The sequence below is a fragment of the Castor canadensis genome, chromosome 3 (assembly GCF_047511655.1).
Source record: "Castor canadensis chromosome 3, mCasCan1.hap1v2, whole genome shotgun sequence".
NCBI classification, from domain to species: Eukaryota; Metazoa; Chordata; class Mammalia; order Rodentia; family Castoridae; genus Castor; species Castor canadensis.
Window position 1 is genome coordinate 37,876,472 of NC_133388.1, and position 23,266 is coordinate 37,899,737.

Sequence of the window (23,266 nt, forward strand, 5' to 3'; positions counted from 1 at the left end):
CCAAATTATGAGTAAAGAAAAGGTATCTAGATTACTAATATTTCTTATCATGAATTGTCTGAATATTCAAAATCTCTTATTAAAAGAGCTTTTATTCTTCAAAGCACAAAACTTTTTAAATTTAAATTTTAAATAAATTTACATTTTTGACAGGGAAATACAATCTTTAGAAAGGGACTTATCCAAGTACTGAACTCTGAAAGTGGCCAAGCTGGACACAGACCTTAGAATTCCCATCTTCTGCATTACCATCAGACCACCCTGCCATCTAATAAAGTCAATGTCATGTTTTAGTTTTGAGCATTTGAAAACAGAAAGAAACGTGACAGGTCAAAATCTCAGATTCCCTGGCTTTCTGATTACTTGAAAATCCACGTAAGGCTCATATATCACTCACTTTCCTTTCATTTTGTCAGCATCTGAATTTGTTTGGTCATTGTGTGAGGGATGAAAACTTAAAAGCTATGTTGATATGCCCAGTATGTGGAAAACCACTCCAAGGTTCTCTCTGCTCCGAAAGGGCTAGAGGCTCATGTGCACATCTTATATACCCAGGCAGACCTATCTGTCCACTGGTACAGGCATTCAACACCATTAGACACTATTTAAAAGAGAGCATGCTGTGTGCTGACTTGATGGGAAGCCACAGGCTAAGTTCTCAGTCACTAGCCAAGAAGAGATGGGATCCAACCCATCCCTAGACCACAGGAAAAATACTTTCAACCACACAACTGGCTGCAAAATATTCTTTTTGTAGGAAACAAAATGTTTCCAGCCTTGAGGATTTTTTTCTTTTCTTTTCTTTCTTTCCTTTTTTTTTTTTTTTTTTTTTGTCTTTTCATTGTTATTGAATAGGAAAGGCAAATGCTTAAGCAAGAGGCCAAGTAAACATCTAAGGAAACCAAAACCAGGCTCCTTTGCTGGAGAGTGGAACACCGGGTGAATGAGCAACACACTGGAAGAGCCCCAAGTCTTTGGAAGCTTGGAGGAAGCAGCAACTCAGGCAATTCTTATGTGTTTATAGCCTCAGTTTAATCCTACTTCATGGCAGATCCACTTATTGATTAAGTAGACTCGGAAAACTCACTTTATTTTTTGTAGCCTCAGCTCTATATTGTGTGAATAATAATAATAATAATAATAAAAATCATAGGTTACTATAGAGAATAAACAGTGAAAGGCTGGTGTGTGTGTGGGGGGGGTGTAGAGAGCACAGTAACATTCACAAAGTCCTGGGTTTGATCCCCAACACCAAATAAATAAATAAATAAATGAGACACACATAAAATTATACATAATAGGCACTCAAGAAATAGAATTTAAGATAGGTTCAGTAACTCTTATAGGTCATTAGAGAACTATTTTCATGGGCTGCCAGAACTCAAAGATTCTTTGGAGATTAATACTCTGGCCTCCATATTTTGTAAATGAGGAAGCAGCCCTAGAGAGATGAAAGGGTCTGATGAAATCATCCAGGCAGCAGTCAAGACTCTAAAGACTGAATGAAAACAGTAAAGAGACTTTAAGTCATTCCCATTATAAAATCTATATGTGCTGTCAGTTGGCAGTCGATCTCAGACTCTGTCTCTAAGAATTGCCCAGGAATGTAGAAATGCAGATTTCTTGACCCACCCCCACAGCTGCTAATTCAGTCTGGGAAGGCCCAGAAATCTGAATTTTTAACAGGCTGTACAGGTAGATTCCAAGAGCTATTCCTCTGACTACCTGTCAAGAAACATTGTAAGAGGAAGTCGTCAGCCAATAAACAACTAAGCAGAGTAGTAGGACTATATCCAGTGGTTTACCATAAATAGACCATGTGGCAAGCTCCCATAGTTAATGAGAATACTCCCATTGCACAAAATAGTAAATGAGGTAGAACATGGCATTGCATCTTATTCATAAAACTAGAAAATGCAACCATCTTCTAGATAATTTATCTCATATAAAAGAGGAACCTATAACTCAAAGTCATAGGTTATATATCCAAGATTAAATATCTCATTAGATAGAGCTAGAACTTAATTCCAAAATTTTTTGGCAGTGAAAAAAATTTTTTCTTGGTGCCTAGAAGTGAAAAGAGTGGTTTTAGTAAGTACATTATATTCTAGAATCCACTAATTCATCTTAATTTTTGAAAGATTTAAAAAACTATCCTAACTTTTTAATGCACTCAAATGCAAAAGTTCTCCCATACTATTTCTGGGGCCATGAATCATTTCATAGGTTCCCTTACAGGCTAATGAAGGAAACTTGGTCAGAAGAATTAACAATGTTGTATAATGCTGGATATTTCAGAGATATAGGAAATGGTAGTTACATTTGGGTACACCAGCTGCTTCCTTTTCATTAAAATCCTACCCTTTTAATATAAAACATATACCTGACCTCAAGGTCTATCAAGTTCCATGCGTCATCAAATAACCACATAAGTATCCTGGTTAATGATTACTACATTAAAGAATTTGGGAACGTCTTAGATACAACCCAAATCAACCAATATGGGATGGATTCAAATCATTTTCAAAAGGACAGAGTTTCAGCCATTCCCTGTAGTGAAGAGGAATGTGAAAATCTCTTAGCAATCTGTAAGGTTTTGCTCCCATGGACTAGAAATGATTACTTTCTGCTTTTTAGTCCACTAAAGGAAGGCACACAAATATTGTTCCTCTACTTCTATTTTTCTTTGATGAGTGCTTTAACATAGCAATAATCTTCATCCCCCAAGAGTCCTTTCTGAAAGTTGCTATGAAAAGTGGGCAATATAGGAAAGTGAAAGTCATAGGCTGCTTGGAGAAACCCAGTAATGTTTTCTGCCACTGGATGATGCCTGTCTTCACAAAAATCTCAGAAAGCTCTAATTCATTAGGTTAGTAACAGTGGCCTTCGAAAAGATTTATTATGATTTAGGTCAATCTTATAATCATTATTATTTTGTGCATTATTATGCACAAAAGGGGGTTATAGAGGCTTCCTCATAGAAACTGTGATGGCACCTAAATTAAAGTCCAAAAACAACACTAACTACTTAACAACTCATCCCTTCCTGTAGAGAATTTGGAGCTGTTCTGCTCTATGTCATCAGGGTATTCAAAGAATGCCAACGCCTTTACTGTGACATGAACCTATTAAAGGAGGGAGTCTGTCATGTTTTCAACAGGAAAGGACAGAGTGTGGATGCAAGCATACAGATCCTGAAATGTAAGCATTTCAACACACCACTTTTAGAGGAGGCCCTGTTGTTTCAAACCCCCAACCCCCTCAAGACACTGTTTCCAGCCATTAAAATGTTTCCTGAACTCAGATATATCAGGAAAATTTTGGAAAATCCTACAGGAAGGAGACAAGGTCAAAAGAGCTCCCTTTCTCATGCCATTCAGGAAGCAGTGCACAAAATCTTTGCCCTCCAAGATAGCACAGCCCAGAAGCCCAACTCTCATGGCTAGAGAACTATGGTAGATAGAAAGGTGTTTGGGGTAAAAGGGCCAATCAAGAACAGATTTTGGATCTTGTACTAATTATTTACCAAAAGAGAGTTTATGTAGCCTGGTATTAGTCAAGGCCCATCAGAAAAACAGGAATCATCCCAGGCAGGGTAAAAGAGAGAATTTAATTTTGGGAACTAGTTGGAAGAGCTAAAAGGAAAATAGAGGACAGGGAGACAGTCCAGAAGTTAGCAATAACAAGAAGCTACTACCATCCCCAGGACTGGAGGAATCAAGAAGAAGCTGAAGCTACCCAACTGGACTTGGGACAATAGGGAAGTAAGTGCCACTGAAAGTGGGCACAAGGCTATCCAGGTCCAAAATGAACCAGACTCAATGGAAATGGAACCTGAGAAACGCACATTGCAGGGTTTGGTTCCCTCTGATACCAGAGTCTGCAGGGGCAGGGAGTACACCAGAGAGAAAACAAGTTATTAACTGGTATAACCTATAGGTAGGGATTCTCAATTTGTAGATGGGGGTTTTTTAGAAAACCTTGAAGCCTAAACTTCTACTCCACATTAGCTACTGATGCCACATTCCTGGAATTCAAGTTGGCCAAAACTCACTGGGGAATGAGACCTGGTATCTATAGGGCTCTCCTCTCCTTAAGCTCAGGAGCTCCACTGCAAATAGTCTGTACTCCTCCCCTTCCCTAGCAGGAGTCTCCAATCTTTTCATTTTTCACACATTCTTATGGTCATCGTCTCTGTACAGAAGCCAGAGTTTTAAAATAAAGAAATAGCACGAGGATAGAGAAGAAGGAAATGATGGATGAGAAGTAGTTGTAGGGTCAGGGGAAGACAAAATTTCCACTCAAGATTCTGTGCAATTATAAGAAGTCTCTTCTAATCTTCAAACTAATTCCTGATGGCAGTCATTGAAGAAACATAAATAGGAAGATTGTAGTCAGGGCAGCCTGGGCAAAAAGTGAAATCCTATCTAAAAAATAGCTAAAGCAAAAAGGGCTGGGAGCATGACTTAACTGGTAGAGCACCTGCCTAGCAAGCATGAGGCCCTGAGATCAACCCCTAGCATCACCAAAACAAAACAAAACAAAAAGTTGGCCTTTGGACAACCACAGCATGTAGTAAAGAAGTCCTAGAGACTGCTGTTTCAAACTAAGATCAGAGGCAGTTCCTAAGGACTGACCTTCTCAAGTCAATGGGATCAAATGTTGACAGAGTCTTAGCAAAGTCAGTCACAGTGATTTTAGACCAAAGTCTACGTGGAAAAGTGGGGAGGATGGTATAAAAAAGGCAAGGCCAGGGCCAGAATGGAGATACAAGAAGGAAATAGAGATCAGTTACAAAGAAGAGCCTAATATTCCAATGTGGGTCAGTATAGGACAGTATGCCTGGAGAGAAAATTGTATAAATAGCTATAAATAAACTTGGCATAAACACAGCCATCGAAGGGTTGGTTAAAGGCCATGTTGGATCTACTAAACCTTTCCATTTTAAGGAAGCCCTAGTAAAAGAACATAGAATAGAACTGCCAAAGAGTTTTCTCATTTAAGTAGACATTGTTGATTCTTTTGCAAAGCACTGGGGAAAGAGCACTGTTCTCTACTTAGAAAGTATTTAAAGATAAACCATGATTTTGATTACTACAGGGGAAAGTAACTTTTTCCAAGAAAAAATTATGTCATCAGTATCATCCATAAAGAAAGGGATGTATCTACAGGGTACATTAAGATACTTCCTGGGACCTGCTGGTTCTCACTGGAGGAGATCCTGGACAGATGACCACAGGTATGTCTCCAGTATGGGCAAGACTCCACAGAAATTCTTTCTTTCTTGTTTGACAATAGATTGCAGAACATGGAAAAGATGTGGGCTGGGAAGACCAGAATTTGGAAGCTGAGAGAAGGGACCAGATTTACCCTTACTGAATGGTGAAATTCAGGGGACTATGTCCTTTGGGGCTTATTCTTTCTCAAAAGTGTTCTGTTGCCAAACAGAGCCACACAGTTATAGGAAGTGACTAATGATTATTCAAAAGAGATTAAAACAGCTCTCTCAAGACAATGGCTCATTCTACTTTTTGAAGGAAGTGTTCCACCTAGTGTAACCATTGAAGGTCGCCATCCCACAGGGGTTGAAAGGAGAAATTAGTTCCAATAAGCATGGATGAATAGCTTTACATTTTCATGGGACACAATGTAGGATGAATGTTAAGAACCACGGGATGAAGAGTAAGGAGTACATGTATGAAATTGGACTGAGGGACAAAGGAGAAGGAAAATTCTAGTTTGTCTTACTGGCCATGCGATTTAGCACAAAAATTTAAAACTCCATAAATTCAATGTATACATCTGTATACCTACCTCATAAAGTTGTTGTAAGGCTTAAATAAGAAAATGCCTATAAAGCATTTAGTAATTGGCACAAAGAAAACTCAGTAAATGGCTAGGTAGACAAAGGAAAGTAACCAGAGGTCAGGGCTGCATGGTCTTTGGGTAGATTGGTCCCAATCCAGACATACCAGCTTTTTGTTCCTACTTTTCTGAGGTTTGTGAAGATGTGCTTCTTCCTGGAATTTTGACACTCAGAGAAGAGTTTGGTTACAGAGTTCTGGATCATAATCCCAGCTTAATCTCTCATTGCCGGTTCTGAAAGGAGGATTCAGAAAATAGGCAGTTGGGTACAACTACTGTAGTCTGGCCCTCCAAGGTGTTCTCAAAATCATAGTTCTTTTGGTAACAATAAAACAGGAGTCCAAGACTTAAGCACACACGTTTTTTTTGTCTATGAAGCCAGGACTCTTACGTTTTGCCAAGTTAGAAAAGGAAACTTCCAGGAGACCCTCAGAGGAAGAATCTCTGCTTCAAGCATTTTAACTCTAAGGCAGTTGCCAGAAGTCATTGACCGATTTTAAAAAATCTAGAAAAAGCTGGGAACAAAAAGAGGGGCAATAGGATAAGAAGAAGGCTAAGGGAAGGAAAAAGTATCTACTCTGTGGTAACTGAAAACTCCAAATTATTTAGAGCCACAGAAATCAGGAAAGTCCAGTGAATTATATTGTATTTGACAATCAATCATGCATTGGATAATGTGTAGCATATCATAAAATGTTATGGTAACATAATAAGACTTGCATAAATTCAAACAGAATGCCAGAGACTTTGATTTGGTTTCCCTCACCCTTCTATCATGTAAATTCTTTGTCTGCATCCCACTCCACTATCCCTAACTTCATAAGCTATTAAAATACTGGAAGGGCCTAAAGCTCCCCACTCTACCTACTGCCCTAATCAGTGACCTAAAGGACTTTAAATATAAACCAGCATTGTGCCATGCTGAGCATCTCCCAGACACACCTTCTCCAAAGCAGAGGCCATAGGCCCAGGTAGTGTAACCACACAACCACACTGTAAAGATTTTCTCCCAGCAACAGTAGCCAGACTGCAGTGCTCCAAGCTCAACTTGCTTGACGGCTGTGCTTCTCAAATCATGTACATGGACAGTACAGAGAGCTTTACTTTATCATAGTCATGTGCCAGGTGTATTTCTAAGTCAAACATCACCAAGAACAAGAAAAAAAACAAGTAGCTCATCTTTTTCCTTTCATGTCCCTGCCTCTGAGTGGGAGGTGCTGTTCTCATATGTCACTCAGTAAGCTTTGTAGGTAAGCTAAATGGTATTCTAGATCTGGTAATCCTTGGGGGAAAGTCAGAGAGAAAGATAATAGGAACCTTGGATTCATTCTCATCAAAAGCCAAAAGAAGTCAAGGCTTCATTTTTCCAGTACCTAATTTTATTCTTTTTTTTTTTTTTTTTGTAGTACTGGGGTTTGAACATAGGGCCTCACACTTGCTAGGCAGGTGCTCTTGCCACTTGAGCCAGCCTCATTTTATTCCTAAATTTCAAAAATTTTAAATAACAATAACCCCTTCTATCTTACAGCATATGGTATATGGTGAAAAGAATTTGGGCTCTGGAGTTACTATTGATACTACCACTGAATACAAATTATTTATCTTATTAGACCACTTTCCCTTTAGAAAAATAGAGATGATAAGATCTATGTGGAAGGACTGTTGTGAAGATTAACAGAAATAATGCATGTGAAAGGATCAAACCATATGTCTTCAACCCCAGAGATACTCAGTAAAGCCAACTTCCTTCCATCTCTAGAAAATAGAGTATTAGTATTGCCTGGAGCACTGTGACCAAGAAGGATGCTCTTTTCTATCAACCAAAGGGCCCTGAGATGGCAAGAAATGGTTCCCACATAACCTGCCTGACTTCTGCTTCTTTCCTCCCTCTTTTGCTCTGCCATTTCAGAATAAGGATGTGATACTCAAAAATGTGATAATACAAAGTTTTTCCAATGCTGAGAAGATGAGATAAATGCAAGGCCAAAAAACTCTGGTTCTTTCAACTCATCACACACGTTTAGCCTATGAAGAGGAGCAACAGGAAGCTCTGGGTTTATAGGTGCTTCTCCATGACCATAAATTACTATTTGTAGGAGAGGGACAGCATAGCCATTCCCATTACAGAATGTTGTCTGGAAGCAAAGTTACTTGAATGGGAAGTTCATGCTCATTGTGACATTCTAGTTGGAAAAAGTCACTTGTTCACATGTCTGAGCCCAAGAATTTAAAAAGTTGACCTTTATAATTCATTGCAATGTGGGGTAAGGTAGTACTTTATAAAAACTATTTTTCTGCAGAAGCCTGTAGAACCTTGTTATGTGCTACTGAAAGGCTTAGGGGAAATAAATATCACATCACCTGCAAACTCAGTAATTTGGTTGGGTTTTTTCCCCCAATGTCTTCCTACTAAAAGTCATCAGATAAACTGAAAAAGGCAACAGGCTAAGAATTAGAAGAGCTGAATTCCAGTTCTGCTTCTTCTACTTACTAGTTGTATAATGCTGAATAAACAGTTTAACCCCACTTACTTACTTGGCACCTATAAAATGAAGGGGTTAGATTAGAGTATGGGACTAAGAACCACCCACAGGAGAATCACCCAATGGACTTGCTAAAAACTGCAGATCCTGGGCTCGGCCTGCCCTCACTGTCCATCAATGGGGACAGGGTCTAGGATCTTAATTGATCATAAGTACCTGTTATTCTCAGACTCAGTGTAATTAAGAGCCATTAGATAAGATTTCCAGACGGTATCTCAAGTAGGATACTGTCAGATTCTAAATGCATTATTTGTTCTACTGAAGGTGCTAATTCAACTTAAATTAATCTAGTTTATGCAGCTCTAGAACCCTAGTTTCCCATTTTCTCTTCACTCATGGCTAAAGAACCAAGGCTAAAATATAACATCCTGCCCAAACTTCATTCTCAAGTGAGCCAAACACATGTCATCGTCCTTGACTCTCAGGTCACTGCCTTGTCCAAGAGATGTCATAGCTGTTTCCTATGTTGTTTCCCAACTGAAAGCATTTTTCTTTCCTAGCCAGACAAACAGGGTCTTCAGTTTGGTTCCAAAGCCTGTGTCTCTTCTACTTCCTGCAACAGCTCAGATTTCTCTAAAATTCTCTCACCTAGCTACTTGACCTACTTTATTGAGCCAGTTAGAACTGGGAGGGCAACTGCATAAGGGGATTTGGAACCAGACAAATAGTATGTAAAAATAAAACTAGTCACAGAAAAGAATTACAGAGGTGATAAAATAACTGGTGGAAGGAGAGGCTCATTACAGGGGAATTCACCTTTCAAATCCTCTGTCAATGGACCCATCATCGGGTCCCTGAAGGTGGGCAATCATGATACTTAAAAAAGAGAAATAAGTCTGTCACAAAAATAGGTACATTCAGTTTAAATACATTAATAAACATATTCTTTATTCACAGTCCATTGCACTTTTTAGTGGTAAAGTATCTTTTCCTTTTTGAAATTGTGGTAACAACTAATTTTACAATTCTACTTGATAAAAATGTTTTTATTTTTATTTAAACTTTTAATGATTCCCAAGGGGCTCAAAAATCTTCTAGGAAAGACTGACTTCTCAGTGAAGGTACATGGTTTGCCATGGCTAAAGATCAGAAAGAGGGTCCCCACCAGAAGCACTTGAGGGAGCAACTGCATCTATTTTTGACTGGCAATGTACAATGACACCTCTTTAAGACACAGCTCTCTGTACTGGAGCCATTCAGAATATGTGATTTCTTGGGCACACTGACTTTTTTTTCTAAGGGAGTCCCACTGAGTTTGTTTGTCTGTAGGTGGTAGGAAAGATACAGATATTCTTTTCTCAAATTTGGAGATAGAAAGAGAACTGTCTACTTGGTATTTGTGCTTCCTTTTCTCCAACGGACCTGCCCTTATGCTCTGTGAGTACCAACTCATCACAGCCATTTGTGGTTCCTGTATCCTTTTAGGGAGGATGTACATATATTAGCTTGGTAACCTGAAAAAAGAATCCTTTCAAAGTCACGTCTTCCCAATTTGCTCAATACCTGTTAGAACACTTCTGATGGAAGACTGTAGGCAGGGGCTTAGATTTTACACTTGAGCAGCTCTGAAAAGTGAAGGAATATTTATACCCAAGCAATGTACTTGGCTGGGATTCCATGTTCCCTTTACTATTTCTGCAGATATTTATGCTTGAAAAGAATTTTTTCCCATCCCCGCAGCAGAGCCAAATTCTCCTCTGACTGGATCTAGACACACACACACACACACACACACACACACACACACACACACACACACACACACACACACACATACACACAAACACACACACGAGTCTCTTTCCCTAAAAAACAGCAGGTGAACTGGGGTAGAAAACAAGAGGACAAGATGACATGTAAGCATACCACTAAAGGAGAGGGGTTCATATTTGAGTTAGGGCAACTAAGTCTGATCCCCTTCTTTGGAGGAATCTGGGAGTAGAGAGATACACAACTATAGCTTATGTCATATAAAAGTTATCTCAATGTCTCTGTCCTTGGGTGAATATGGATTATAACCCTGATAGTTGGTCCCAAATCTACCTTTTAGTTTACCTGGGAGAAAAACTATTCTTTAGTTATTTGGTCCTCCATTAAGCCTTCCCAATCACAGAGAGGAGAGGTTAAGACTTATGAATGATGGCAACAGACTTCTGCCCTTCCCCCTAACATTCTGTCCCTGACAGTGGCTGCAGAAACCTTCTCTCTACCCCAGCCTCAGTCTAAGTCTAGAACTTTGGCTGACTTACATAAAGAAATATTCTAGGGGGAAGCCTGGTTTCTACTTTTGCATAGTTCCTAGCAGGCTGGTTCAGCAAAAAAGTATTCCTATAGGCATAATTCTTACAGTACTTCTATACAGATATCTGCTTGTAATTGTCAAGGTATGACAACAACATTTTTAGCTGACAATTACTAATTCTTTAAAAGAACTATTAAACTTTAAAACTCAACTCCTATGGGGAAGAGTGATTTGAAAGCAGCAGTATGTTCTCCTTCCTCAAGACTGTGTTCATGTATAGATAAAAGAATTTTTTTTCTCTCTCTTTCAAAATAAATGTATTGAGTATGTATCAAGCATTGTCCTTAGCTCTGAGGGTACATGGATAAATTCAGTCACAGACCTCAAGGGGCTTAGAATTCAGGGCTTAAAAGTACAAGAATAGGGATAAATACCAGGTTCAACTGTGGTCCAGAGGGAAAAGGTACTGGTTAAGGCTTGGTGTCAGAGAAGTCTTCACAGTGATGATGCTGAGTCTTTGAAAATAAAAAGTGGATACTGAGAGAATTATACCACCTGAAAGGAAACATTGAATACTTCAAAAATGCAAAACAACTTGGGGCTTTCAGAAAAGTTTGTGGATCAGCGCTTTGAGTATTAGTCTTGTCAACAATTTACTGGCTCATCCCTCGAGTGTTCTGCAACTTCAGTAGAAGATGAAAATATTATTATAAAGTCCATTTAAATAAACCTCCTATATGAAAAAGTCACCTCTTTTCAATTTGTTGAAATAAGAGAGTCATAATATTTATTTCATCAAGAGGGTGTGAGACTTAGGATTAATATATTTCATTACTCCTTCCAGGGTACTTCAAAATTTATATAATCCCATATGTGGCTTATAGGAACAGACCTCATGAGAATTTGATGAGAAATATTCTGAATGTTTCATCAGGTTTTTGTGTTATTTTCAAGTATAACCACCCACACTCCAGTTTTTCCAGGCCTCACTTGAACAAGGCACTCTGTATGCCACTGCCACTTTAATTATTCTAGAACCTTCCTCAGAGGTAGGGCCCTTCATCTTCTCTATACTTACAAAATCATGACACTCTTAGAGCACATGCTGTTCACATGTCTGTGTTTCCCCAAATAGACTGCAAACAACTAGAGGATATCAACTACCTTTCCTCATCCTTTGACTCTAACATCTTATACAGTAACTAGCAGACAAGAGGTGATTAAATAAAGGTTCATCAGATGAATAAGTGCTGAACCCTCTACTCCAGTTACAACTCAGAACCCAGCCTGTACCACCAGAGGATGTGACTGACCTCCTGCTTTTCTTCTGTGTGGTGAACCCACCCCAGCACATCCCCTTTTCTGACTAACCTAAGCCATTTATCACTTAAGGCAGAGGCTCTCAGCCTTGGCCATGCATTAGAATCACTTGGGTGAACTTTCCAAATGAAACAGATGCTGGTGCCTGTCCTCTGCACACATACACTCCCCACCCAATTTGCTAAAGGTGAAGTCCTGGCATTGTTACTTTGTAAATGCTCCTTATGCTAAGTCTCCAGTGTAGGTGTCCTTGAGTACCAGGGGCTAAAGGTGATACTCAGGTTCCACTGTCTCCTGGAAAAACTTAATGTGCCTTTGGTGATTTCATCTTTCTGTGGATTCACAGCAGTTACTGTTTTACCACTCATTAGATAATAAATCAAATGCTTCCTTATAACATTACATCAGTATTTGTTACTTAACTTCTGCACTACATTTTGATTATCCACGAGGACACACACACACACACACACACACACACACACACACACACATACACACACCCCTCTTCCACCCTAGACCAGTGGACTTAAGGAACTGTGACTTCTCTTTCCTTGCATCCTCATTATATTACATGCACATAGTAGACCCAGACATATTTTTGATGGTTCAAAACAATGACAACAACAAATAGAGAAGAGGCATTTTAATTCTACTGTAAGGATATGCCTTTGGTAAGAATAAAAACATTGCAAAAAGGGTGGAGTAGGATTGAAGCAAAGCAGGAAAAGAGTAAATAAAAGTCAAGTGGAAAAAAAGTTAAATTAGTCCAAAAGAAAATGTTTCCTGGCTTCTTAAGAGGGTTTTTGCAAACAATGAAGCAGGATAAACAAGAGAATTAACTTGGCCTGTGCCCTGATAAGGAGATTTCTTTCTTAGTTATATAATTTTACAAAGTTTCCAGGGTGCAAAGAAAATAATCAGACAGGGAGAATTCCTTCTCTTGGATAATACAGTTCAACTCTTGGGTTAATCGGCTCGAAGATCTGCTTAGCTTGACCTGACTGCCTTCCAGCCCTGTGATCCCAGACTTCACATTCAAGAGCGCTGGTGTAGCGCTCAGTGTCACAGAAATGGGATAAAACATAATCCTCATTCCATAACCTTGATCCCTTGGTGTAGTGACTTCTGCTTGCAGACTGAAAAAAACCCAATAAATAATAACTGTACCTTGAATGTTCTCCAAGTAGCTGGTGTCCCACAGGAATGGCTATCCTAGAATGACCCACGCATGATATCCCACTGAGCAATGTTATAAGAAAATATCATTTTGTGCAATTATCTTAAAGCCTAGCTTTAAAGTATTGTTTTGTGCATATGTCACCAAAAAGGCTTATCTTCATATAGCTTCTATACTTCGTCAAGAAATAAGATCACAGGAAAGACTCAGTGAATCACTAACCATGCTTTCTGCTAAGGCAAGATAAGGTCATCAGATAGAGACAGGTTTTCTATCTCGAACATCATCCTAAGTCACAAATTTAACAACTGATTCCCAAAAGTATGCTTATTTCTATAGAGTAATTAAATGTATATTCTTTTATCTGTGTTGGTCATTGTAATATTGGCCATATTTTACATTGATTGTTAATTATTGCTTGAAAACATGACTTGAAGGCATTTCAGTCTGCTCCTGATTGACTAGGAATGATAGTAATAAGTTTTTCTTTATAGATTAAGACAACACCATTGACCCACCTAATAGAATATGAGTTGATAGGCTGTCACTGATCCATCCATACTTTGCTTTTGGTTCTTATGACCAGTAGCCTGCATTTGACCCTTTCAACCACAAGCCACTAAAATCCTTCAGTCACCAAAGAGATACAAAATAATAGCATTTGTTCTGCCGGCCACTTCCTGTTGACATTGACAAAATAGAAATGACTGGATATGTTATTACAAGAAGAAAAACGTGGCCCTAAACTTTATTTACTTATAATTTCTGACTGGAATTTTGTAAGTAAAACTAGGATATGGGTATCTTGAATCCATTATAATATGTGTAAGAGACCAAATCACAAAACCAATGAGAATGCCATCTAAAACATAAAATAGAGACAAAAGTGGGGTCAAGGATCCATGCAAATGAATGAATCAACACTGACTCACAGGAATTTTGCTTGGAATGCTTGACAATCCTTAGTGATATCCTCGATAGCTACAAACAATGTTTGTTCATCATGATTTGCCACCTAGGGTACATAGCAAAGACCATTAGGTTCTCCTGGAGTATTTTGGATGTGTTTCACCAAGAAGAGAAGAAAAACGCATGGATCGTTAGGGAAAAGCTGTCACTGAGGACACTGAGAAGCGTGCCAGGACCTGAAAACGCAAGAATGCTTCCCTGGACGGAAACAAGCTGCTGTATCTCCTCAGAATAGGGCTGACCCCATCACCAAGCTGGAATGCTATTTATACAGTCCCAAGAAAACCAAGAAGAATCCTCCAGTCTGTAACCAAGGGCGTCCATGAAATTATGTCTGGAACAAGCAAAGGCTCATATCTGTTTTGGATGATTCCTCCCTCCTTGAAAAACAGCCAACTTACCTAGTGCAGGTGAAGGCAGCAACACCTTGCCCGTATCTCCTCCGGAAAGGACCACCAGCAAGATAGTTCATGTCTCTTTCATCAATTACTTGGATTTGCCATATATTTGGCAAGACAGGCAAATCTGACTTCTGAATTGTGTGTGCCCCATTCAAAACATCAGAATATTCACTTTGATATCGTGGAAATATTATGTATTCATATATGTAAATGGAAAAATGAGACCTGTTGAAATGGGGAGGAAGGGGTCTAAAGAAGAATGATGGAGGAGGTGAATTCAACTATAATATATTACAAGAATTTTTATAAATGTCACAATATACCCCCAGTACAACAATTAAAAAAGAATATTCACTCTATCTTTTTCCTTCTATTGCTTGCTAGAGAGGTCATGATCGAGTGGTGACACGGCAGGATGAAGCTGAGGTAAGACATTAGGAAAAAGAAATTTCCTGATTATGAAGGAGGTCAGACTGTGAGGTCCCTTCTCTGGAGTAGGAAGAAAAGAGGGTGGGAGAAAGGAGGGGGGCAAATTCTCACTCCATGCCAGGGTAGAAACCTGAATAGGAGGCTCTGAGAAAGTCATCATTCTTTTGGAGGTCTCTCTGGCATCATTCAGTACTTTAAACCATTCACTTATGCAGTAATGTAAAAGTATCTAGAAATCTGGGGAATCATTTATTCACTTAGCAGAATAAGTTCACACTCTGACTCCATGTCTGGCCTGAAGGTTTCAAAGCATACATTCACCAAGAGAAAGCACGATCACTGTTTAATTCATACACAAATTATCTAGTCCTCAACAAATATCATGTAAGTGAAATGATCATTTATTATTATTTTTTATTTTTTTTCATTTTTCTTTTATTATTCATATGTGCATACAAGGCTTGGTTCATTTCTCCCCCCTGCCCCCACCCCCTCCCTTACCACCCACTCCGCCCCCTCCCTCTCCCCCCCCAATACCCAGCAGAAACTATTTTGCCCTTATTTCTAATTTTGTTGTAGAAAGAGTATAAGCAATAATAGGAAGGAACAAGGGTTTTTGCTGGTTGAGATAAGGATCAGAAACCCTTACAGGTGTGTTCCTTGGTCATTTACAAATATCAGGGGGGGATGCAAACTCTATGGGACCTATTCTTTTTTTTTTTTAATTAGGGTATATTCATTATAGGGGGGAGATTCATAGTGACAATTCCAATCAGTCTTACATTGCACATTATTTACATTGCCCCCATCGTCTCTCCCCCTCAACCCCCTCCCCATCCCACTTAAAGTAATTGCAAGAGGTTTCTTAGTTCTGTTTCATATAGGTATATGAAGTCCATCAACCATATACACTTACCTTAATCTCCTTCATTTCCTCTCTCTCTCTCCCAATAGTGCTCCCTCCACAACTGTAACTATTTTACAGTCCTGTTTTTCATTATTAATATTTAAGTTGATGTTCAAAGGGTTGTCTCAATGTATGCCCACTGTGAATATACTTTACTTTGGTCTGTTCAACCCCTTCTATTACTCTCTTACCCCTTTACCTCCTATCCCCCATTTTTCAACAGCTTTCAATACACATCCTTATATCATCTAGCTTCATATCTTATGTCATGCGATATTACTGATGCTCTATCATTCTCTTTCCCTGAGTTCCAGAGTAGGTCCACTATTACAAACATACTCTACATCTGAGTTTGTATATGATCATGCTTGTTTTTGTATATATGTTTATCTTTGGATCTATCTACCACCTATAAGAGAAAACATGTGGCTTTTATGTTTCTGAGCCTGGGTTACTTCACTAAACATTATGTCCTCCAATTGCATCCATTTACCTTCAAACCACATGTCACTATACCTTATGACTGAGTAATACTCCATTGTGTATGTATACCACATTTTCTTGATCCATTCATCAGTCGTAGGACACCTGGGTGGGATCTATTCATACATTATTTCCTGTGTATGCTAGTCCCCCCACTTTATTACAGCTGCTGTTGGGGTAAGCAGGATTTCTTTATGCTCCTCTTGCCATGCCTGGGACACTTTCAGAAGATGCTCTGATTTCTAGGTTCATCGAATGCTGTCAAAGCACTCACCTGTCTTCTCTCTGAATCAAGGTACTGGAGAATCAACCGGGTTGTCACACTGTGACTCCACGTGTTTCCTAGTGCAGCTATCACACAGCTGGATACTGAATTGCCTGAAATGAGACAGGGCAAAACCAGATTTATGGATGACCTTTTTTGTGATGGTATTTGATATAAATAATGCTCAGTCACTATTCATTGCTTAGAGAGTATTCAGGCTTGGTTCATCACCACAAAAGTTGATGAATTAGAGGAGGAGAGGGGCTAGAGAATGTGAGACTAAAAATAAAAACCAAACTGAGGGTCTTTCAGCCTCAGACTTTTTTAGCTCAGTAAGAGTCTTAGCTCAATTTTCCTTATCAATATAAAAAAATATTGTGGCATATACACATAAAATTCCTTTGCCCTCCCTCCCCCTATACGCACACACAGCAGGGGTATCTGGAAGATGTCAACATTTCACATCTAGTCTGTTTCTGACAACTCTATTCCAGGAGAAACATTCCTTTACCTTCTAAGACTTACCTGTAAGGGGAGAATCTGAAGTAAATTTCCAACTTGCTCTTTAGCAATTATCTTTCATCTCCACAGCTTTACTAATCCCTCTTAACATTACCAGGAGACAATCATTCCTGATCTCTGCCCTTTCTCCTCAGAGGCAAGTGTTTAAGTCCCTCCACTGAGAAACCACTTCCCACTTCTATGCCTTTTGTATCCTGAGGTTTTCTCCCAACTCTTGTGCCAACTTTGGCCACAGGCCATGGCAGGACCTTGGCCTTAGTGGGGCACTGTATGACATTTTGTCACCTCATATTCTCAAGATACCATCTCTTTTTAATGAGGAAACTAAAAACATAGAGGTTGAAGTCCACTGAATTAGCTAAAACCAAGTGAGGCCTTAAGTTTCTTGTTTGTTGCCCCCTCACAGTGCCATCTGATTTGCACACCTCAGTGTGGAGCAGTGGTGGTCTTCTTTTCAGGCCAAACATCTTTCAGGGTGATATAGCAACTGTACATGGCCTTAAACAGCAAGGTTCAAATGCTATAATAGATGAATGCTATTCAGTGGTTCTAAATGGAGGTGATTTTGTTGGCAATGTCTAACTTGGAGTCCTACCAGCATCTAGAGGGTAGAGGTCAGTGATGATGCTAAACATCCTATAATACACAGGGCAGGCACCAAACAATTATCCAGCCCAAATACAATAATGCTAGGTTGAAAACTTGAATTCTCTAATCCAGGTTTTATGGTTCAAGCAGGGAATTAAATGGAAATCAGTAACTAGGGCCTTAACAAGTCTGAGGATTTCAGCTTGAAGGAGAATTTAGCATAGGAAAGCATAAAATTTAGGGTAAACTTAGTTCATCATGCACACAACCTAAAACATGCACAAATTAATGTGAAGGCAAATAATCTCATCTGTTCTGATCTGATTATTTCATTCTCCTACTTTAAATCTTCAGTAGTTCTCCATGCTTGAGGATAAAATCTTAACTCCTAACAAGTACATTGTGGGCACTTTGTCCTCTACTGTTGCATCTCCCTATGGCCTCATCTCTTTAAGTTCTTCCTCGGAATGGCTTACCTCAACCTCAACTTCTCTGCCTTATCCTCCTTGACCTCTTGTTATTAGTTGGTAGTTGCCCCCTTTCTTGGCATCCAATCTCCTAGCCTTCATTGCTTCTCCTTTTACCATAGTAATTACTTCTTTCCCTTCTCTCCCTTTCTTCTCCCTGTCTTTTTAGTTTTGATAGATCCCAGGTAGTGGGGCATGAGCAACGTTTTTCCTGTCATAACCTTCAGTGGCTGCAAAAGTAATATACATTAGTAAAGGGGCCAGGTATTTGCCTATTAAGATGTAGAGATTCTTTACCAGAAAGAGATGTACTCTCTTCCATTTTTCTTGAAATATACAACCCTCTCAATCCACCTTTCATTTTTCACTTCTTGATAGAGATACATTTACAGAGAAATATCTTTTGCTATAAGAAAACCTACAATGCAAGGGTAATAGTAACTCCATTTGCACTTTAAAAGATAGCTTCAGTGAGATAATTCACACATCATATAATCCACTCATTGGAAGTGTATAATTCAATGACTTTTATTATATTCATAGTTGTTTAACAATCACCTTTAGAAGATTTCATCAGCTCCAAAGGAAATCCCATACTCCTTAGACAACAGCCTTTGACATGCCTTATACCTATGTCTAGACAACCATTAATTTAGTTTTTCTCTCTATAGATTCAGCAACTGTTTTTTTTCCGGTGCTGGGTTTTGAACTCAGGGCCTTACGCTTGCTAGGCAGGCAATCTACCACTTGAGCCACTCTACCAGCTAGGAACTTTTAATCTTAGAGTGTTAGGGAGATGACTAGGAGATGACTAGTGACTAATGGCGATTGTGGATCACAAGGAGGCAGTCTCATTACAGCACCAGCTGTTGTTGTCATGTGGCAATGTGAGTTCAGAATTAGCCACATCTTTTAATTTTGTAAAAGACAAGCCAGAAATCAGTATGTTAAGAAAATTTTCTGACTTAAAATATTGGCTTAATTTTTACAATTTTTAAGTTTTAAAAATATATAAACATACTTATGAGTCAGCTAAGACTCATTCCAATTAAATTTGCAATGGTCTCACTCTTGACAAGGGTAACACCTCCTATAGATGATTTCTAAGCCTTTGTCTCAGCTGCTGACTTGTCTTGGCACCTGTCCATTTTTCAACTACAAGAATTACAAACCAAATTTTATGACTTTTAACACTATAACTTTCATATCTTCAAATAAAGCTTATAGCTTCCTATAAGCTTTTCTTTGACCTTCCAGTTTTAAACCTCAGTTCCATTTAAAAATTTCTCTATGTGTCTCACTTCCAATAAAGTGTGAAATCCTATTCATTTACCTATAAAACCTCACGTTCATTTCCTATCCTCCATTCCCCCTCCCCAACCATAGGCCCACAATAATTTCTACCTGGAGATGACTGCTTGAGCTGTTTCACTGGTGTCCATGCTTTTGTCAGTTTCTCATCATACAGCCCATCTTCTACTTTCCTATCTGATGAACTTCCTTCAAGTACACATCTAAGCTTGCTACCCTGCTCTCACAATTTAGCATGCTCAAAAACTTTCAATGGCTCCCAAGTACCTAAAGAATTCTAAATTCCTAAAATGGGCACTTAAGGGCCTTCACCCTGTGCCCAACCTGCCTTTCCACACTACTCTTCACTCCACTTCACATGGCTTTTGCTCCAATTTCATCAGTTCTCCCTCAAGTCCCCTCTTCATCTGGAATGCCTGGTATGTCCACATGACCAAAATCTACTCATTCCTTCAATTCACTTTCCACATGCCAACTCCTCTTATCACAGAAATAATGTCTTCTTTTTCTAAACTTCTATAATACTTTATTTCGTCCTATCATGTTACCAATATTTTATATTGTGGTATATTGTTTGTGTACTTTTCTTATCACCCTTAATATGTGTTATGAAAGGGCAAAAGTCACATCTAACTTACCTGAATCATTTAACACAAGGTCTGAGACACAGAGGATGCTTATAAATACCGATTAAATGACTAAATAATAAGTTTTTTCCACTAAACTTTGAAAGATGTTACATACTTGTTTAGCAGCAGATTTACATTCTTAATTCTATCCTGCTTAAGTTTAAATTAATAGGTTTACATTTTTTAAGCAAATGCTGGAAACTAGTTGTTTACTTGCCTTCTAAGTGATAGGATGAAGAGAAGCTAAGCTTTAAAGTTGGCCAAGAAAAAGCAACATGTGGATAATTGGAGTTGCTAATTTGTTAAGCACTCAAGAATTTTTTTGGTTGATAAAACTGGAGGAATTTCTCAGGTCTAAAGACACAGGAGGATGTTTTCAGAGGTCAAAGCCACATTTGGACCAACAGCAACTATTTAAAGAACTCCATGTCACTAAATCCACGAGAATAGTATAAAAAAGTGCCAATATACTTCTTGGCTGTTTTCTAGGCAGGTAAACTTGGGTCCCAACTAAGGGCCAAAGGCAAAAATGACATGGAAATCTTCCAGTGGGAACTCTGAGCAAGCTTGTAGAGATGTATTTTTCAGGAAAACTTACAAGTATCAGTATATGAATAACTGTTGTCAGGCTTTGAAAGTTGATGATAAAAACATTTTTATGCTAGGCATCAGGTAAGCCCCTTAAATAGAGAGGTTTACACACTGTTTGAGTATCATATCTTAGTTACATCTTTCTTACCTTACAACAACCTAAGTATGATCTAGGTAATATTGTTAATTCTATTGATAAACTGAGACTGTGAGAGATTAAGTCACTCCTTCAAGGTCACAGGGCCAGTTAATAACAGAGCCAGGATTTGAAACTAGGCTAAGTTTTTACACTTACTCTGAGTAGCCTTCTTCCAGCTCATCAATGTCTCTCAAATCAAATAATCTTGCTATTCTACCATCCCACAGGCCCCTAGAAAGGGCCTGGAATGCAAAAAGGCCCATCTCTGGTGTGACACTGTATATTTGTGAGCATCTTATCACTCATTTGAACTCTGCATGTCACTCAGGCTCCACACCCAGCTTCCTTTGTTCTGATGTACAGTGATAACACAGGGCAAGAAATTTCCAGAAAGGCAGCAACAAGCCCTGGCTTGGCAAGTTATTTAACCCTGCTCAACTGGCCCAGAGGGTAGATTCAGGCAAATCAGGTGACCTGCAACTGACCCTCCCTGTTCAGAAACTTTAAAAATCTGATTAGGATTGGGAAGATGATCACTTACTAGGGCCTCCAATATAGGAAAATAACTGAAGGTGATTATGATAATAGGATCACTGGAGACAGGAAATGGAGAAACAATTAGTATAAATTTGCAACCTTATTTTCAACTAGAAAACTTATTTACGTTTTTTGACTTTCCAGCATTTCTACGAGAGGGCCAGTATAAATGATCATTAATATTGTGAGAAATTTAAGGTAAGAGGAATATGCTTACTGGCTTTTCAGAAAAGGTGATTTCCTGCCCAGTGACCTAATTGGTCAGGAAACAGATAAATGAATCTTTTCTATGCTCGTTTTAAGCGGAAGTGCTAAAATTGGGGCGGTTTCTCTTTCTCTCTCCTTTTTGATGATTGTGATATTTAGACCTTCCAAGGCAGTATGACTCCATTGTCTGGAATTTGATTGATTCCAATACAAATAAAAATCAAAATAAATGAACTGGGCTTTGAAAGTGTTTTTATTCTTGGGGATTTTTTCATCATCACAGGGTTGAGGGTTGAGCCTATAGAGCATCTGGGTAATCTAGTTTATTTACACTAAAGTCAGGGCTCTCTAAAAAAGACTGTGGAAACACACATTCCCCACTCTCTCAGAGACTCTTTTAGATAAGTCAAAGCAAGTTCCCCTTCTGTGATTGCTTACCCACCTGTAAAATGTGAATAATAATCTTGCCTCTGGGCAACCAAAGGTTCTTGGTGACCCTTAGATGGAGATAGAGATACTTGATATGGATAATGACAGGAACAATGATGATAAAATACAGAAGATGAAAGTGTAAGAAGAAAAGTTTAATCATCTTTATTTTTTTATTCGGCTAATCATTAGGCAAGATAGTAAAGCTTAGTAATTAGTAATGAAGTGATTAAAACAATAGGACTCAAATTCTGGAATGTCTTTCAGGACTACTATCTTTTGGATCCAGTTCACTACTCCTTTGGAGTGGGAGGTGGATATAAAGACAAATTTCTCACAAGTCTAGGAGCTATCTTCCTGCTCTGTACGCAGGGGTGTAGCACTTGTGCAATCAGACTGTAGGAGGGGAGCCAGATTGTTATGTAGCCCTGATTTCCAGAAATGTAATGAGCCTCTGGTACCAAGCTGTGCCAGTATTTAGAAGGGGCCTGTAATGAGAGCCCTGTCTCTGAAAACATTTCAATTTATGAGTCCTCTGTTAAGCATTTCTGGGAGGTCAGACTGAATCTCTAGTGCATAACAGAAAAGTGTTTGCCCTGTAGCAGAAGGGTCAACTTTAAAAGAATACACTTTTCCATGTTAAAAAAAAAAAAATCCTGAAAAAAACAAAGCAATGACTCCCAGAAAAGGAAGAAAGGGGAAAGAAAAGTTCACGGCCTTAAAGGACTGGATATTCTGGATATTTGCTTCCTCCTGTCACTTTAGATGAAAAGCAATAATTCAGTCTAGGAGGAATTTTTTTTTTTAAAGAAGAAATAACAATACTTACAAATGTTTTCAGGACTAAAATAAGTCCAGGGAAGGGGTGGTATGTTACCACTGGAACTTTCTATGTAATGCATGATAGCCTTTGGTCAGCTGCTGGCTAGGAGGCTGGACCCTGCACTTCTATTTCCGCCTCAGCTGTGGGATTTTAATGAGACCACGTGGGAGAAGGAGAGTGGTGTAACAACATTGGAGTAGGCCTCCATAATGACCAATTATGTCACCTCTCTGGGCCTCAGTTTCCTCATCCATGACAAGAAAGAGTTGTTCAAAATGACCTCAGAATTTCCCATCTGCACTAAAAATTTTGAGTCCATGGTATTTTGATGACAAAAAAAAAAAAATAGTTTCTTATTCAGGACCTTACTTGTTCCAGGAAATTTGAGAGCCCAGTACTCCAAGTGCTCTCTTTGAATT

General features: G+C 38.8%; 1 protein-coding gene across 8 annotated transcripts in view; it reads right to left on the reverse strand.

Moving 5' to 3' along the window:
- Nucleotides 1–23,266, reverse strand: part of Rad51b (RAD51 paralog B) — a 574,154-nt gene that overhangs the window by 32,911 nt on the left and 517,977 nt on the right. For all 8 annotated transcript variants that reach the window (XR_012446125.1, XM_074067715.1, XM_074067716.1 and 5 more), the window contains one exon: nt 16,614–16,717. Coding sequence is in view for 7 of the 8 variants with exons in the window: in XM_074067715.1 (XP_073923816.1) it covers nt 16,614–16,717 (104 nt within the window). In the remaining variant the exon portion in view is untranslated. The remainder of the gene's footprint in view (nt 1–16,613; nt 16,718–23,266) is intronic.